General features: G+C 35.4%; 1 protein-coding gene and 1 long non-coding RNA gene across 4 annotated transcripts in view; one reads left to right on the forward strand and one right to left on the reverse strand.

Annotated features, from left to right (window-relative positions):
• Positions 1-20,549, forward strand: part of LOC134679809 (rho GTPase-activating protein conundrum) — a 122,129-nt gene that overhangs the window by 73,318 nt on the left and 28,262 nt on the right. Inside the window, exon 1 of one of the 3 annotated variants that reach the window (XM_063538708.1) lies at positions 14,032-14,591. The exons of the other annotated variants lie outside the window; for them this stretch is intronic. Within the exon in view, the coding sequence (XP_063394778.1) occupies positions 14,552-14,591 (40 nt within the window). The 5' untranslated portion in view covers positions 14,032-14,551. Of the gene's footprint in view, positions 1-14,031; positions 14,592-20,549 lie in introns of those variants that run through there. 3 annotated transcript variants of the gene reach the window in all.
• Positions 1-20,549, reverse strand: part of LOC134679822 (uncharacterized) — a 268,010-nt gene that overhangs the window by 52,676 nt on the left and 194,785 nt on the right. The window lies entirely within an intron of this gene.

Genomic DNA, 20,549 nt, shown 5'->3' on the forward strand with positions numbered 1-20,549 from the left:
TCGCCAAAATGTCCTTTACGCCAATTGAACCCAAAGGTAATTATTATCCAAGAACCTTGAACTATCAAAAGTGTTGGTAATTATTATTTAAGGTAAATGTATTCAAAACATCAGAATAAACAGGCATTAAATAAACTCAATACGTGTACATAATTAATAATATCTATTATAAAAAAATGCTAAGAACAAAAAATACATTAAAAAAATAATGTGCATAATTTACGTTAAGTATGGAAAAACTGGTTTGTGCTATTTATAATGAAAAAAAAAATGATTATATTAAAATTTATTAGTCCATATAATTAAGATATATTCAAGTTAGACTTGATTAGATATAGAAATCAAAATTTTAAGAACATTAATATAAATTAAGTTCAAGAAGTAATATTTTTATCAAAGAATGAAAGTTACCTCAAGTCACGGTATTAATAAGCAAATTTTACTCAAGTGGTACCTTTTCCCTGTCATTGTCACAAGTATATGATGCGTAACCATAATTTGTATAGATTTATAAACAGACTTTAATTCTCGCAATAAGATGTACTTACTTACAGTTCTTTGATAAATGGTGACATTGTACAATATTTATAAGTTCTCTTTGTAGTAGTATAACTTTGCATAAGTTGCGTTAATTTGGCGCGCAGGCGAAGTAAACATGCGTTGCGTACGCAACGTGTGATTTTTAGAGAGAGGCCCTTACCCGCCGCCACGCCAAGGTCGCGCCGCGCCCGCCGCGCCCGCTCCCCGTGCATGGCCTGCGTTGCCCGTTAAGAGCCACCCGCTAGCGTCGTATGAACGCGAACATTATTTTTGTATTATTTGTTTATGCAATGGATGAAACTGACACAAATTCATATTTCTTATTTATCCCGCCTTTTATATTAATAAGGTGTGAACTCTAGTAACCTTAATATTCTTTTGTTATGGTAATAGCTTGTTAGAACAAAATTATCAAAAATCTTATGAAGCTGTGCCTCAATAAGACACAAAAACATGTAATGTCCATATTGACACGATTAAATGCGACGTCAGCATTTTTTTTTAACTATAATTATTTTTTGAGTAATTTTGAATAGTATGACATAGTATCCGATTGCAATGGACGTAATTGACACAAACTATGTTTTCACATTAAAAAAACTATCCTAAATGCGACACAGTTACATGTTTTCTCTCGAATATTCTTTTCTCCAAAATAATGCAAAATAAAAATAATTACCACAAATTATTAAATAACTTAAAAAGCAAATAATATCTGTGACACAAAACAAAATGTAAGATTAACATCTTAAAACAGCATTCGTAAGCGAAAAAAAATTTGACTTTAATAATACTTTAAGATAGGGCTCAAAATATAGCCAGCGCTACAGGACTATAGGTACCTTATGCTTAACCCAACTATAAACCGTCAACTAGTGGAACAGTTTAAAGTGTCAAGTTCCTACTGGGACTGGGACATCAACTGACTAAAAAGTGTATGACTTGAAGCTAAAATAATGTTGAACTGTCAGAAAATCATAACTACCATTACGTGTTTTTAAAAGGCGGGACTTATAATATAACAACTCCTTTATAATGGCCACTTCTAACCTATCACAATAAATACAAACGGACGGTTCTGCCCCACTTTCGGTCGTGAAGGTCGAATGTTTACACCATTGTTATCGGTCGTGACGATGGAAGAAAGTCATTTCGACGCCCGAGTGTTTCACACCTATCTATTTTGTGTTGACTGTCGTAAAAGGTCATAAGTTATTTTTGTATCTTAGGTAATGACGAAAGTAACTCGGTATAAAATATACCTTTTTTATTTTCTAGTTTTCACGTAATCTTTACTTTAAACACTGAAAAAGCTTCAAATATCTATGATAATTACTTTTTAATCCGTTAAGTGCTATGGTACTTAAGTTATTATTATTTCGATGCTTGAAATTAAATTTAAATATTTTGCGACTTTTGATGAATTTTGTTTTGTTGTAGATGGATTGGTCGCGCCAATATTTGTCAGTTATCCCGCCTTATTTACTGAAAAACCTTGTTATTCAGAGCATAGCTAGTTTTCAAAAACAAACTTGACCTGATGGATTTTGTTTTACTTAAAATCCACTTAAGACCTTTGGCACAGTACAAGAACAGTAGTGAATCTTCATAGAAATGTGCCGCTGCCGGCTTGAATGTGTGCGTGCGCGCTGGACTTAGTGTACGCACGCGCTGCCACGCACACATTAGCATAATATACGGGGGAATACGGTGGCGGTAGTGTGGGCCGTACCGCGACTGTGACTCGCATTTGTCTGCTCTGACGGTAGGCCTCAGCCAGCACAGCTCGCCGCGGTCGTATTGTATTGTAGGAACAATTGCATAAGTCAGAAACGCACATGTGACACCCTTAATATAGGAACATCCATTGCCTGCGAATACCGCTTAGCGTTACTTGTTAGTCTCCATAGGCTACGGTGGCTAAAATCGAGAAAAAAACTGTTTAAAAATTAATTTAGCAAGGAGCAAGTACCAGGGCCTCATGAGTTACGAGAAGGTGTCGTTGACCAACCCGCCGTGGGGCGCGGGGCGCGGCGGCCGGGTCGCGTATCAGTATGAAGGTACAATAAAAGTGACAACCCTAAACGCCAACGCAACAGTAGGCAAATAACTTGCCGAGCGGCCTTAGATTCACTACTGTTCTTAGTGTACTGTGCCTTTGGCTTCCCTGCTTATTATTGAAGTATTTGTGTTTACAACTGACACGATTTGTGTCTTGATAACGCGAACTAGAATATTGTAATGTATTACTTGTTAGGTTGTAACATATGTTGGAGATTTGGGTTTTTGTCATAGATTAGCGGACTAGACACGGATAGATAAGATAATAAAATATTAATCCAGCAGATATACTTAGTTTTCGCGATTATCTTTAACTTTTATTATGTAGAATGATCTAGTCTAGTAGAAGTCGTAAATAATGATACCTTCTACTCGTACTATCCTTATTAGCTGTTGTGTTGGTTGATAAGAACCAAATTGTTACAACGGTGGCTCAAAAATGCGTTGATTTTTAGGGTTCCGTACCCAAAGGGTAAAACGGGACCCTATTACTTAAGACTCCGCTGTCCGTCCGTCCGTCCGTCTGTCACCAGGTTGTATCTCACGAACCGCGATAGCCATCAGACAGTTGAAAATTTCACAGATGATGTATTTCTGTTGCCGCTATAACAACAAATACTAAAAAGTACGGAACCCTCGGTGGGCGAGTCCGACTCGCACTTGTCCGGTTTTTATAGTACATATGGTGCTAATTTACCGCCCTTGTGCGGTAACTAGCATAACACGTGCGTATGTCGAACATTTAAAGGGCCATTTTGTAGGTACTGTAAAACGTTGTACCTACAAATTGTACAATACAATACACGTGCGAAAAGGAAATTCGCAACTCACTTCGGACGTGTTTTAATTTATCATCACTCGTTGCGAATTTCCTGCTATTCGCACTTGTATCGTAATATACTATTACAAATTGATCTATCCTTGAGATAAGATAAGCCTTCTTCGAGAAAAAATACATTTAAAAAATATCATACCAAATTGAGAACCTTTTTCGAAATTTCAAAGCTGGTAAAAAAAACCGGGCAAGTGCGAGTCGGACTCGCGCACGAAGGGTTCCGTACCATAATGAAAAAAAAAAAACAAAAAAAAGCAAAAAAAAAACGGTCACCCATCCAAGTACTGTCCACTCCCGACGTTGCTTAACTTTGGTCAAAAATCACGTTTGTTGTATGGGAGCCCCATTTAAATCTTTATTTTATTCTGTTTTTACTATTTGTTGTTATAGCGGCAACAGAAATACATCATCTGTGACAATTTCAACTGTCTAGCTATCACGGTTCGTGAGATACAGCCTGGTGACAGACGGACGGACGGACGGACGGACGGACGGACAGCGAAGTCTTAGTAATAGGGTCCCGTTTTACCCTTTGGGTACGGAACCCTAAAAAACAAATGGCGTATTTAATTTTAATGTTCAGTGTGTTGTTCCATTGTTTTTACGTCTCATTGGTGTGTTTTTCCATGACTTAGTTTAGTTACTTGCCTGTGTTCATACTGTTTATGCTAACTATAGGGTATTTTGTCGTAATCATTATTCTCGGTGTGTCATCAAAGTCATCATGTCATCAAAGATCGAGATAATGGAGGCTTTGAGCGTATTTGCATAAAAAATCCCTTGACTCAAAGCAAAGACGTATTACGTCTATATAAACTCCATCAATATTGCCTTCGTTCATTTTTACCAACCAACCAACCACCCCACCCCAAACCTTACCAAGCTAACTACCTAAGTATATGCACATATTTTGATGTGACCAAGCTTAGACGTGCCATAATAATAAACAAGTGGTTTTTATTTATTTTATTTTATTAAAAAAAACTCTTGCGGGCCTACTGTTGACCCCAAAATGCTCACAAGATACCCTACCCTACCCTAAATACCCTAGATACCCGAGATAATAATAATTGTTTTTGTTTCAGGTAAATGAAAGCTCCCGTCCAGTTACAAATAGAGCTCCTGTGGCAATCACTTAAGGTAGTAAATAAATATAATAAAGGTTGTTATCAAACAAACTAAAAAACTAGTGCCTACGTCAAATCATGGGATTAGTTGTCAAGCGGACCCCAGGCTCTCATGAGCCGTGGCGAAATGCCGGGATAACGCGAGGAAGAAGAAGGAGGAGAGAAAGGTTGTTATCAAATAAATTTTATAATATTAAACCTAAGCCTGTCGGTTAACGTTATTATATTTTCGTGCGTTTTGGAACCTACGTTGAACACAATAAAATATGCAGGTGGTATATATTGCGACTAAGGGACGAGATATGAACTGGATTCGAAGCCTATTTAAGTCATTAGAACAACACTTGGCCACCATAGCATTAGTATCAAATTTTTTTAATAATTTATACAATAGAAGACATGTTGGGTCACAATTTTTTATCACTATGATATAAAATGTAGATTTTTTAGGGTTCCGTATCTAAATGGTAAAAATGGGATCCTATTACTAATACTCCACTGTCCGTATGTCTGTCAACAGGCTGTACATCATGAACCGTGATAGCAAGACAGTTAAAATGTTCACAAACGATTTCTTTCTGTTGCCGCTATAACCACAAATACTATTAAACAGCACGGAACCCTCGGTGGGCGAGCCTGGTTTTTCTATGACATGCGATAAATGTCAAAAGATGTCCATTCCGATAGCAATCACCGTTACGTGTTGAGTGATATCATTGAAATCCCGATCATGCACACATCTGACATTCTCGACTAATGATGGCGTAAATAAATAAATACTAAGGAATGCCATTAGCGTGGAATTGTTTGCGTTTATCTATATACATACGAACGTTTAACTCCATAACCTCGTAAGACCTAAGCCAATTTTGGCGCTTTTGAATTTTGTACTTTCTTTTATTTCTATAAGGGTTCATAAATGTATTCAAAAAACAGTTTACTTCGTATCTTATTGACAAAATGCTACTATACTATTAGTGAATACATAAATGATGATAATGGCTCAGACTTGTATTAGAATTGTATTGATTTTTGATATCTAAATGTATTTTTTTTTCTTTTGACATTGTATTTAAAATTTGTATTATAGTTGTAAGACAATATTTCAGGTATTTTAAGTGAAATTTGTAGTAGTATTAATGTTAATGTATGACTATGTTTTCAAATAGGTAGGTTTTTTAGACATAAGCATGCGTTTATTTGATAACCGCACGAGACAATTTTGTACACCTGCATAGTGGGTAAAGCATAGAGACCAATGTATATTTATGTACCTGCCATCTTTCATGTAACCTATGTTTAACAAAATAAATGAAACTGAAACATAACTCGAACTCGAATATAATTTGTACTTGTACTAGTACGCGGGGACTTAGAGTTGATGTTTCTAGCGTTCATATAAATCATGGAAAACGCCTAGAGTTAGACCAAGAAAAGTCTGAAGCGATTTTGATAGGCCACGCACTGCAAGTGATATTTTAAACGTCAAACTTCTATGAAATTATGACGTACCTATAAATATCACTTGCACTGCGTGGGCTATATCAAAATCGCTTCAGACTTTTCGTGTTCTAACTCTAGTGTTTTTTGTTACTTACTATGAAATTCATACAGAATATGAAAGCGGCAAAATACAAAATCTCGGAATTAAGTAATTAATAGAATATATAATTAATAGGCAACAGAAATACATCATCTGTGAAAATTTCAACTGTCTAGCTATCACGGTTCGTGAGATACAGCCTGGTGACAGACGGACGGACGGACGGACGGACGGACGGACGGACGGACGGACGGACAGCGAAGTCTTAGTAATAGGGTCCCGTTTTACCCTTTGGGTACGGAACCCTAAAAACACCCTAGTCTACGATGCATAACCCCGTGTGTGTGTGTGTGTGTCTATTGTCTTTGCCTTTATCAAACGTTAGCAACTTTGCATGAGCATTCTAACACGCATAGGTTCCGATATGAATGAGCAAGTAGGTACTTATACTTGCCAGTTTAGGGTTCTGTACTCGTTTTTATTACATACTTGATACTTAGGCGACTGTACATAGTATAATTATACTTATATGTACCTATATGTACTTAGGGTTTCTGGTTTCTCGACCTTTTTAATTTCTCGAGGCACGGGAATTCTCGACCAAGATTTCTCGAGTTTCTCGAGTATCTCGAGAAATTTTGAAAGCTCCAAAAACACCATGTTAATTAATTTTTTTTGCTTTTTTTCAAATCAGACTCGTAGGTGAGATCAATAATCAAACATATGGTGCATTTTTAGTCACCATATATTGCACTTAATAATCAAAAATACAACAACAAAACTATAGTGTATTTCTTTAGGTATTCAACAAAATGTAAACAAACCACAATATGGTATTTTATTAGGCAGCAATATTCAAGTCAATAAATTTAACTCGATGTGACAAAAATTACAGAAGTTTTACTACTTACTATTAATTACTCGTAATTACTCAACGTAACAATAAAGCTGCTAAAATTGTAATATTTTGCTAATAGGAATATACCGGGATGATTTGATTTATCAATAGTAATTTAGTTTTGTAATATTTGCTATTACACTTATTACATGGTTTTATAATTCGTTACAATATTTTTTAAAGCGTTTTTTCAATAATAATACACTACATGAATGTCATGAATCATGATAGTTCAAAAGTTTCAAAACATGAAAATCGGTTAAAGCTAGAACGATAGGGGACGGATCAAGGTAGTTTTTTATTTGGTTGGTAATAAATGTATTAAGTAAGTAAGTAGGTTCCTACCTGAAAACTACCTAAATATTTATTTAGGTAGTTAAATAACATAACATTATAGACATATTGACATCATGTGTTATACGAGTGTTTTCTTTTTACTTGTCACATGAGATTTATTTCTCGAGTTCTCGAGGCATTGAATATTTTTTTCCCGTCTCGACTTAGGACAAATTTCTCGAGATTTCTCGCCTCGGGAATTCTCGAGCAGAAACCCTATATGTACTACAGTTATCCTCGTTAATCCCCGCATACTTGTACAAGTACAAATTAAATTCGAGTTATGGTTATGGACTCTAAGGCCCACTTGCACCATTCCACCAACCCGGGGTTAACCGGTTAAACCTGGAGTTACCATGGTTACCATTACAATTTGACATTAAGTTAATGATTTAACCGCTTAACCACGGGTTAGTGGAATGGTACAAGTGGCCCTTATGGAAATAAAAGAAAGTTCCAAATTCAAAAGCGCTTGGCTTGGGTCCGAGTTTATACTACAGTCGCCTTGATACTTAATAAAAAAAATTCTGCCTATATACGTCCCACTGCTGGGCACAGGCTTCTTTTCGTGCGCGTGAGGGTTTTGGGCTGTAGGTAGTCCCCACGCTGGCTGAATGAGGGTTGGGAACTTCACATACTTTTGAATTTCTTCGCGGATGTATGCAGGTTTCCTCACGATGTTTTTCTTCATCAAGCAAAATTGTCGAAGCAATAAGCTTAAACAAAGCAATACCTACCGCTACAAAGTAGTAAACTATGCGGACGTTTATGACTGTACAACCACAAATTGTTAACAACTTTACAGTTTGAAGACTTTGAAGGTTGTACTAATACATGCTTAGTTTTACGTCTTATTTTATGGTTTAGCGACATTACACAACGTAGTACAAAACACTGATGGCAAGTGGTGAGTCTAAATAAATCTTTGGTAAAGTCGGTAGGTAAGTACACTGAGAGAAAATACTAACAAAAACACACTTAGAATTACAAAAATAAACTTAATCCGGGGACAAGGAGAGTCAACTAATAGGAACAAATTGACTTTTGCAATTTCTATTAGTTCTTGCAATTTCTATTATCTGTTTGTTGAAATTAGATTTGGGATTACCTACTGAGCTGTTTGTAGAAATAAATAAACATTAAAGAAATAGTGAAACGTCCATAATTATTACTAAAACTTCATTTTTTCTCCCCAGTACAGAACTGTTTTTTAATTCCTGGTGATGATTTTTCTCTCAGTGAACAGACTAGTACAGATTTACTAAGTTATCTTAATATCTAAGTACTTAGCGTAAGTTAGGGTGGTTTTATACTAGTATTTTATACGCGCGTACGCGTATGAAGAAATCTGTAGTTCTGTTATTTCAAACGCTTTACTCTTATTGTAAGGACCAACTGGCACGTATGGAGATCCAAGGGGGACGCATATGTTCAGCAGTGGACGTCTTATGGCTGAGATGATGATGTAAGATACATACTTAATTTGAATCTGATGCCTTTAAGGATACATAAATAGTGTTCTTCAAATTTAACATTACTTAATTGTGCCGCGATTAGGGAATGCAAATCGGTTATTTTTTGTATGGAAATAACCGCGGTTTCGGTTAATAACCGATTATTTCCATGCAAAAAATAACCGATTTGCATTCCCTAGCCGCGATACATATGTAAGTACTTCTTAAAAGCCTCTATAGTTTCGACTCTACGGAACCCAACGGTTACGCATCGGTCACGCGCACGAGGCGGCGTATCAATGGCGATCCATTCACCAGTATTATTATGTGCATAGGATTATAAATTTAATGAATGTTTACCGTTATGTTAACCTTTGTTCGGATGTCCTTCTGGCAAGCTAAAGGTACAGTTATCTGCAATAATATAATGTTAAGCAAATTACCTGAGAGTTTCTAACGATTCTAACAAACAAAGTTGTGTTACCAAAATTTTCGCGCTTTCATTTTCTGAGCCTGTCAGCTGTTGTTTCCTATTAAAATTATAGATATATCATATTTAGAATGATTCATTGAAGTAGACATAATACAGGGCCATTTTTGGACCGTTAGCCATATTGTGCGAGGTGATTAGGTACCTAGGTCATTGTAGTCTGAACAACTTTTTCTATGGGACCAACTCCGAAATCACAAAAGAGAGAGAAGAGAAATCTTCTTTAGGTACCCCTTTTTAGAAGAAATGGATAATTCCGGTTATATTATATTCCAAGTTACGAACTTTTGTTTTAGTTTTAATGTTTCCAGATATCTGTGTGTCTTATGTATAAAAACAGAGCCATTACCTTACAACGAGGCTCATCCTCCTCCGAATAGCATATGAAGCCTACATACACCATTCCATCGATGTGTTCCATTTACATTTGAAAATGGAATCGTTTCCGTATTCCGCGACGCGCGGCGAAATCGAGCACGCGTCGCGAATCCGTCGTACGCGTCGCGTCGAGCGGCGCGGCGTTCCAAATTCAAAAATCAGTTCATAATTTGACATGGGCGCAGTGAAAACTGAAAATATTATTCGTTATTCTCCCAATAGGTACGTTACATTGCACTTATGAACATCGAAAACTAGTAAACTACCATCGGTTATTAGTCCTATGGCAAACCAACGCTGCACAACATACTTACCTGATATTTTAAAATTCGAATGTCACTCCCGGTAACGGTCACGACCTTATTGGGATCGTATTGTTCTGTTTTTGGGAGTGATATCGTATAAATAGGTGTGATACGTGATCGTTTCACGATTGTTTTCCGATTTCTAAAATTAGCTGATCATTAGATTGTTGAAGAGACAAGATATCGTATACTTATTGTTAAAATATTTGGCTTTCCATATTTGGACCAAAACGCAGTTTCACACTCTTACAACTTACCGTAATAATTTATCTGCAATATTGATGTAAAATGTATGTTCATATAATTACATATATTAATTACGTACCTACCTAAACAATCATTAATTATCTCAACTTCTTTAGTCTAAATATTAAGGAGCATATCTTATTATTTACACGATATATTCTCAGTTACACTAGAAAACCTACGTTTTTCGCAGAAACCCCATAACTGACAATTTCAAAAAAAAGTGTGACGTTTTTGTAAACGCACTTTTAATGATCAATTACTTAGATAATTGAGTCTGTATCTGATCTGAACACGTGTTCGTAGGGAAACACACGTATGTACATATATTCAAAGTAAATAATAAATATCCCACATACTTCCTACAGCACAACCTTTTGCAACCTTCTTTAAAAAAATCCTAACAGCTCAACCCTCAACTTTGGACCTTGACTCTTTGAAATACGGTTCACATTTGCTAGTTAACAGTGCGGTCTATGGTACATAGTTAAATTATTCATCTACCTATTGTGGTGGCATACGAATGACGTGCATAGCTCACCGATACTTCCTGAATGCGAGATTTTTTACTTTTGCAATGTTGCCACCATTGACACATTTAATTATCTAACTTTGCACCTTTATACAACGAGATATGGTCTATCTCTGGTCAATGTGTGTTGCTGTTAGTTGTTAGTTGTATTTGCTTTGCGTTTCGCACCTTATAAAGCTAGGTATGTAACTGCAATGTGTCGTGAATGATGTTTTAGCTTACAAATAGCTTATTTATGTGTGGATGTTGGATGGAGGTTACATTGAACATAATGTAGGGACCTAGAGATACTTTAAATACTCGTAGCTTTATAGATCGGTAAAACCAATTTACATTTACTATGATTTAGGCCTTTAAAAAGTTTAGGTACTTATAGAATTGAATTAATTAACCTGAAGTTTTATATATTGTGATAAATTTGTGGTGAAATAATCCATTCAAAAATATATTTAACCTAATATCTACAACATGGCCACAAAAACATTGTGTATAAATTTAATCCTATTGGTCAAATGTTTCTAAAATTGTAAAAAAAACATGAAAGATACACCATATCAATATGTTGTAGAATAATATAATAAGCCATTATCTCTCAATCAATCAATCACTTTATTTGCCATAAAACATACTTAAATTCATGCAAATACAATTAAATGGTCCACAATAAATTCAAAAATATATATAATATAACAATCACAACAATAATAATTCATCACAGATTAGAATGTCAGAGCAAAGAGTATAATAATATACCTAAGTAGTATGTGTCAGAGTCAGGATTACACGTAGGTACTGTATCGATGTCAACTAAGTACATACTCGTACTTCAAAATTTAGAAATATTTTTTAAATTATACTAAACGTAATAAGTATTGTAACTGGCAGAAAAATCACATAGTAATTTTAGCACCTTATCGCAGTGACGCAACAGTATCTACAACATGTCAATTAGTAATAGTGACAAGTGACAAGCTACCGGCTACATTTGAAGTGTTTTCCGATTTATATTTATTTCGGTCCCGTATCTAAGACATTTGTGCGCTTATCACGTATCCTACGTAATCCTTACGTAACTCGCCTTACGTTTATCAAGGCTGTGGTGCTATGTTCCCATAACGACTACACTTGTAACTTAGTTAAATATCTGCCTCTATCGCTCGAATGTCCATGCAAGAGCGATAGACAGGCAGATAACTAAATTTCGATTTTAGTATTTCGCGTTGGGCTCTCTGTTGATAATTTCAAATAGCCACAATTTAAAAAGTTATATATGTATCATACCTTGTGATAAATCGACAAGATGGTAAAAGACTTGTTGTCAATTGTCAAAAAAGCGCTTAAAACATGTTGAAATCTTGACGTTTTTAAATTTAGTTTCATGTAACTAAGTAGGTACTAGAAATTGAGTGTCATTCACATTCATTCATTTCTTTTGATTGGAGCGTTCGAAATAAGTATTTTAATAACATAGGATTTTAGTTTGCGAATATCTTTCATGTCTTACTATTGTTCTAACTCTAACAAATGGCGGTCTTCACCTTGGTTGGTTTGACACGTTCTTTATGCATGGCACATTAGGCAGTTCAAATAACTAAATATTAGCATAATCACGTTTAGATGTAAAATATTGTCGTAAATTTCATATTTTATTGTTCTGTCTCAAGGTTTTATTGTCCGCATATTATATTGTCCTAGAAGGACGATTTTTATTAAAACTATTTTTTAGTATTAGAACTATAAAGTAGAAACTATTTATTTAGGCCTTTTGTTTTGAAAAGTTTTGAAAATAGGTACCATATATGAGGTCACAAATTCTGACTCAGTAACAATAAAAAAAATATATCTCTTATTTTCAGTTATAGTTTCTTTATTACCTAAACAACATCCATCCATTCATCCATCATATGCTGACAAATAAAAAAGATTATTCGATGTTTCATAAACCAAACATCATGATTTTACTTAGGAAAAATGCCTAAAGAAATGAAAGTATGTATTTTTTATCACTTTTACTGTGTCTTCCATGTTTAATTGTTTACATCGAAATAAAGGATATATGTGTTTTTTTCCTTTTTTATATCGTTTACTGCGTTTTTAATCAATAATGCTCATTAAATAGTCTATGAATTACAAATAAATCAACTTTTTATCAATAATTCTCGATGCTAACATGACTGCTTCACTAGATTTAAAGAAAAAACAAAAACAAAAATAAGATAAAAACTGTCAGTCACGAGAACCTCGACCGATTTATTTTTATAAAATTGCGTCGCAATTGTCACCTGCCTACACTCAATAAAGATTCTTTTATCTGATACTGGTTTAGAAAATAAAATACTCAATCGTTCGAACGATATCGCAAGAGACTCTTGTGTTTCGTTTAATGTTGAATCATTTAATGGTTTTAATGATATTCAAACATGAAGTTGTTGAATTCCGTGTTTCCTATCAGTAAGTAGTGTTTTTGTATGTAATCATTTATAAATTAGGAGAAAAATAATTGTTTCAAATCACTATTTATGGAAAATAATATTGAATTTTACTTAAATTACATTGATTTATCAAAAAGTTCTATTAAAAATGTGAAATTCAAAGTTTCACTGTTAGTAAAGAAATACAGAAGACTTTTTGAACGATGCGTAACACATGCGTTTTTTTACATCAGTAATAAGTTCCTTCATTTCTTTAGACATTTTTCCTTATCACCCAAATATTTAAGTGGCCTGACAACAGACAATAACTCTAATGACATCGTTTTGACTTCGAACTCATTAGGTAAATATTCCACAATCTTCGGAGACTTGGGTGGGGGGTAATGAGAGGACAAATTGTGATTTTTAAGTTAGTACACTTTACCGTCCGACCGTCAGAAGTTCGAAGACAGGACCTTAAAAAAACGTTTATTTTTTGCTTTTGGAAAATGGTAAAACTTTTTCTGTGAATGTTAAAAGTAAAAGTTTTTGTGTTTTGTGAAGTTTTGTGGTTTCAGTGGGAATAATGGTGGTGTTGTTAAGTTTCAAAAATACGGATACATGGTCCAGTCTTCTAATGGAATCAGGTTTGTAATTCAATAAATTATAATCCGGTATTATTATATTCTTATATCATGTTGAAGTAGATAGATTTTTAGCAGCAGCGCAAATGAAGTACAGTATATATACTGAGCCCATTCCACTCATTAGGGAACTGTATATTAAAATAAAAAGAAAACGTAAAGCGTCACTTTACGATCTGTTTATATCTCAGTTTGAAACCAGAAGTGTTTGTTATAAAATTGATATCATACTGCACCGGCCTATAAATAAAGTATAAGAGCATAAACGCGGGCGCATCGGCGCATGCGCGCGGCAGTCAGTCGCGCGCCGCGACGCTGCACTAACTGCTGTTAATCACTAATGACATACAAACACCGTAAATTTTAAGCGTGGCAACATAAAAAAGTTCGTTAAAAAGTTATGTGTTTATGTTACAAAAAAGCTTGTGTTTTGATTACTAATTAATTGCCGAAAGTCTTCCCGAAAAAATAAAAATGTGCACATAATCGCTGTAAAATTTTAGTGGAAATCATAATAACTAAGGTTCACATTTAAGTTTTACTTTATTTTACAATATTCTCAACTAAGAAAAAAAAGCAAAGTGATCAGTTGAAATTTTCCAATTTCGAAGTTGTTTCTTTACGTATTTTTGGCCAGTACGAAGTCAAAATGGCCAGTGTTTCGATGTTTATCTCTAAATTTAGAAGTTTTGTGTCGTTCCGTGTATATGGCATCCGTTTTTCCGGCCAGTGAGCTTGTGACTCATGTGTTATGGGTGCAATATGCTGGTTCCACGCCAAATTGGTTATCGGTGAGTTTACGAAGTGCAATGCAACTGGCACCTACTTACGAAATTAGTATGAACTTTCGTACTTGGAAATTGTATTACTCTCACGGCAACTGTTGAGCCTTTGTTTCGTCAATATTTCTATTTTTCGGAATAAGAAAATATATAACATTCATGCTCTGAATATGCTATGAAGTCTATGAACTTAATTAAAGTAACTCAATGGAAAACCCCAGATCCATACTACTTAAAGCTCTACAGATGTAGTGCATATACAGGGTGATCCATGAGACGTGAGCAGGACTAATCCTGCACACTCAGCAACTAATAATTGATCGATCACCGTCGTATTTAGGTGAAACAACGACACTTTTTCCTATTTTTAACTTTTTGGTGAGGGCAAATTTAACTGTCTACAATCATGGTTACCCTACAAGACCTAATTAATAAACATAAAACCTCTTTAACCGTAATGACAGCATTTTGATTACGAAGAAAATAAACTGTCGAACTTGAGTGAGATGCGAGTTTTCAAAAGTAACCAGACCGTGATGACAGTGATGACATTCAATTTGACACAGAATATCGGTAGTTTAGTATTCTAATTTTAGGGTGACCATGCATGTCGTAAATAAATTTATTAATTTTTTTTTCAACACGAGTAGAAAATTAACGTTAATCTCACTAATACTGATACGAAACAGTTGCTTATAATTGACAAAATGCGCAGTCTTAGTCCTGCTCACGTCTCCTGAATCACCCTGTATAATTGTTTTCCTTCGTATTGTCTCGGACACGTTCGTATTTGTCATGCTACTTCAGTCAACTTCAGTACTTTTTGTACCGAGACTGACTGAAATAGCAATAGCAAGACACGTTCGTACGTTTTCGTGAAAATACGAAGGAAAATAATTATGCACTACATCTATAGGATGACATTGATGACTCCTCGATCGTAAATGATAGTCAATGGTTCATGTGATTGTAAACAGTCGGGTGCGCCGCGGCTTCAGGAAGTTTACGCGCACATGTCAACACATCCCGCGTTTTCTTCAACAAGCGTGTTTTGACTTCCCATGCGGGCAACCTTGTGGGAGCCGGTACTAATCGCTGGTCCATTATTACAGGGTTCTATGTTTCACTTTTAACGAACTGATATTTGAACATTGTCGTATTTACACATTATGTTAGTATTTGTATATTAAGTCGAATTTCAACTATCTTGAAAATGTAATATACCTACAACAATATTGGGCCAGCGTAATGCGAGGGTGTTTCATTTTATTTACCACTAGCAAAACCTGTCTCGGCTTCGCACGGGTTACACAAAACCTTAACAAATTATACATAAACCTTCATTAAGAATCACTCTGTTGCAAGGTGAAAATCGCATGAAAATCCGTCCAGTAGTTTCTGAGTTTATCGCGAACATACAGACCCGGCAGGGGACTTTGTTTCATAAATTATAATAATTATGTAGTGATACGATACAAATACTCTTTATTGCACACCTTTAATACAGAAAACAATACAACTCAAGAAGAGGTAAATACCATGCGGTGTTATCGCTAAAAAGATCTCTTCCAGACAACATTTAGGTTATACAGGGAATTTACATTAAATAAGATCTTATCAATGACGACATAATTGTAAAAAAAAGTCTATACTACAAAAAAATTTAATAAAGTAGGTACATATTTCAATGCAAAGTCATTGATAATGCTCATATAACAATATGAATTGTTTTACCTCTGCCAATTATCTTCCACGTGTTTTAAAGAAAAATATACTAGAAAAATACATTCAATGGTTGATTGAAAAGGCCGCTTACCGATAAGGCGCCAGTGCTTACAAAACTCTTTTTCTAATCTTTGTGTTGCTTTTCCTAATGGATTAAAGTTTGTGTTTATTCTTTTTTATTCTACACGAGCGGTACATTTAAATAGACTGATTTCAAAAAGGGACTTTAGATTCTACATTTTATAGTACATGGTATTTTTAGCCCGTGGAGCGCCCTACACAGACACGTGTGCTGGTAACTAGTATAGGAGTTCCATACTACGGTAATTCCTGGGCGCTCCAGGGGTTAATTGAGGTGTATGTCCTACGCGATAAAAACTCGATAACGCATCAAAATTGGTAAAAATAGAATATTTTACTTACGTATTCGTTTGTTTGTTTTTTCGTACGCATTTCCGTGTTTTCAGATCAACTGTGTTGCTACTTGCTAGTAGGTATACTGACGTAGTATAAAATCACATGAGCTCTCGAGAGCGCAGATAATGGCGGAAACAAATAGATTTGGGAGATTTGGACTTGGCCTTGGGAAGAGTAAACACGAGTAAGCTCCTAATCGTATGTAAATACGCTAAAATAAATAAAATCAATGTACATGCCGTTTATGAAATCATTTTATATTATTGATCACTCGTTGAAGTGCCATAAATTCCTAAATAAAATGCGTTACTTTTTGCTTTACAATTTCATCTTATAATATATTATGTATATGTATTATGTATGTAGTTACTGATATAATAATTGTAGTTACTGATGATGATAATTTCACTCTTCACACCGGTAAATTCGGGTTCATTTATAGATACATTAAATTGACACTAATCAGCAACTTCCTTGTTATTCTTTTTAATACTGTGATAGCAACATAGCTCAATTTTTACTTGTTCAAGATGCTATTACTATTACTTCGCATCTAAATAAGTTTGTTCTACTCTTCCATCCAGTTCCTCTTTACTTCCTCATTAAGTATAAGGAACTACTAATTTTAATGCCACAACGTTGAGCGCATCAGGTGTCAGTCTGTCTATGATAACTACTGCATAATAGATGGAAATAAGTGCATATATTTGCATCTATTAAGTACGTTGACTGATCTAATGGTGATGAATGTCACAAGATTTTTCCACCGTCGGTTTTTCTGCGACATCAGACCCTGGCCGCGTAGCCAAGATGCCGATCGCTTACGCTCCGTAGCGATCGAAACGCAACTGTCACTGTCGCACTAATATGGAAGAGTGATAGAGAGACATAATGGTTTTCGTTGTCGAAGCGATAGCGATTGTAACCTTGGCTAGGCCGGCTGAGCACAGAATAAGTAATAGTACTACAATACAGAAAGGAAACTTCCTACAAAACCGAAGTTTGACTGCGGTTCAGGGTCGAATCAAACTGTCCCTTTCTAATACCTATATGGCACTATCCGTTTCGGCTATTTAGGGTTGTCAAAATTCAGGCCATTCTCTTATCTGTGGTCGTGCACGTAAGGGGACGTCAAGTTGTGTCAACACCCTAATAATTGCTCGGAGCAATGATAAGCCGAACGAAGCCGAGTTTGCCCGAAGGGAGTAGTTTCGCACCCCTGCCCTGAGTGGGTTTTAAATGTATTTAAACCGAATAACTCACTAAAATTAATAAAACACAGTAAAAAAGTGCGGATTTTCCAAGCATCTATCTTTAATACCACTTTAGATTGTCCGTTGTCCTACTATTAAGCCAATTGCTCCGCGTAATGTGTAGAAGCGTTTATATTTACATTAATTAAGCGTCTTGGCCAATCAAACATGTGCTGATGTATGCGTCTAAGTATTTCCATAGACATATGTACAGTCGTTATGAGATATATAGGAGCGGCCAAGGCGCTCATCTGAACACGCCTCTATTGTCAAGGCGTTAGAGTGCGTGTTCAGATATTTATGAGCACCTCGGCCGCTCCGATATATCTGATGGCGACTGTGCTCGCAGATGTCGCCTACTCAGTGTCCTTAACTGATCTGAGGTTTACGTGTTTGAATAATGGTTTTCCTTATGGTAGATAAACTAATGGATATGATAACTAGGAATTCTTTAGTGTTGATGTCGGTTTAGAGTAATAAAAATCTTTACAATGAGTTGATATAGGTACACTTTTACAATTAAATATAATGCATGTCAACTGCTGCTGCGTTTTCAAAGTGAAAATTTTCTGGTTCGATGTTTACAGAAAATTCTGGAAACTTTCCGCATCTTGCACATCCGTTAGCAAGCTAAAGCTTTTCGATTTATTTTGTTTTCTGGGCTCATCTTCCTGCCTCGCACAGCTGGACTGTGGAATGAACTGTCACCCGCGGTATATCCGGACCTACGACCTTCAAACCTTCAAGAAAAGAACGTAACCTAGTTTATCGATCTTACACACCGGCAACACGCATCCCTCCGGTGGTGCAGGTGCCCTTGTGCCGCCGCACGTAATTGCTTACTATCAGGCATTTATATCTTATAAATAAATAAAACAATATTCCATCATACGCTATATCATGTGCTTTTCTTAATTGACTGAATCAACAATAACACGTAATTGGACGCAGAGTGGTCTATTTCAGTCGCGGATGCGTTTGAGTATTTTCGGAAGGGAAGTAACGTCCGGAACACGTTCTTAATGACTTTCGGTAGTGCTTTGTCAGTTTCGTTTTTTGGTACCAAATTTAACTGTATTTTTAAAACATCCTCGGTCTAAAGTTGAACAGTCAGGTTTTCTTTTTTTTTATTTCATAAAGATATATTATGTGAAGAATTTTAAGCGGTCCGCAATGCGTATGTAAACATCCCCTGAGTTACTACTTCCCTTATGGCGGTTATGATGACAGCAATGTCGCGCCGCAATACTGCAGCAGCAATGGTGCAATCTGAATCCGAACTGTACTTTTAAGAGGTCTTCCTTCCTACCATTCGGACATCTTAAAACCCGTCCCTATCAGTATCCGTTATACACCCATGTTAGGTACATACATCAACACTCTTTAACTGACCATCAGTGGACCTTATGCCTTTTGTAATAAGGTTTACGAACTGTCAGTTAACAGTGTAAGTGTTAACGGACTAAATTCTAAAGATACAGCAGACTCAATTAGTGAAATGAATCTCTCGAGAAAAATGTTCGTAGGACCAAAGAGAGACGGGTGATTCAGAGCAGACGAGCTATATATAGACAACGGCGCGTCCTGTTTAGTCATGGGCTGGTTAAATTAAACTGGTGGTTAGGTGGAGAGACGGGAACAAAGGAGAGAGATCTTATGTTATTATTGGAGATTTGTCTAAAGATAAATATAAAAGACATTTATTTGTAACGAACATCAAAAATATACAGAAGATTAAATCCAACACATTAAACATTGGATCCAACGTAAACCCTAAGTTCAGAAAGTACCTACTTACATTAAAATCATGAATTTATGAAATAGTCTAGGCCGTTCCAAAATTAAAAGAAAATCTAAAGGAAGTTCCGCTATGTTTCTATTATAGGTAGCGAAGTATCTGGCGTTTGAGGTACCTATTCAAAAAGGCAAATCCATGTGCTGCTCATCCAATAGAACAATAAACCATAACACAAATATTGTGCTCAATCAGTAACCAAATCGCACGGTTTTACCTCATCCAAATTTATGGGCGTTTTGTTTTTCAGTGGGGTTGCCATAAAAGTTATTATGTTCGGAAATCCTGTCTACTAATGCCTTTAATCCTGTTTGTTAAAAACAAAAAATTCTGCAGGTAGTCAAGATTCATTCATTCATTGCTCGTAGTAAAAATTCATTCATTATTTTGAGGGAGAAAACAAGTCTTAGCAGAAGTTGCCGAACCTTTCCTTTGTCTCATATAAAATAAAGTTTCTTACAAATTATCCTTTTTTAATTGCTCTTGAGTGTGTAGGTATATCCAAATCTAAAGGTGTAATTTTTTTTAACGTAAAATTTATTATTCCTTTATTTATTATTCTTTTTATAATATGAATATAAAAGTAAAATATAAAAACACTTACAAAACAATAAAAAATACATATAAACACATTATAAAAAACCTAACCTAGGGTGCCGCCAGCAGCGGGGCAAGGCCCAAGCTACCGGTGGTCAGGGCTGCAGAGAAAGGAACCGAAATTTATTATTATTATTATTTCGTTTTAGACAGGCAGCTGGTGCTGGTGCGTCTAAATCA

The sequence above is a fragment of the Cydia fagiglandana genome, chromosome 3 (genome assembly GCF_963556715.1).
Source record: "Cydia fagiglandana chromosome 3, ilCydFagi1.1, whole genome shotgun sequence".
In the NCBI taxonomy this organism is placed as follows: domain Eukaryota; kingdom Metazoa; phylum Arthropoda; class Insecta; order Lepidoptera; family Tortricidae; genus Cydia; species Cydia fagiglandana.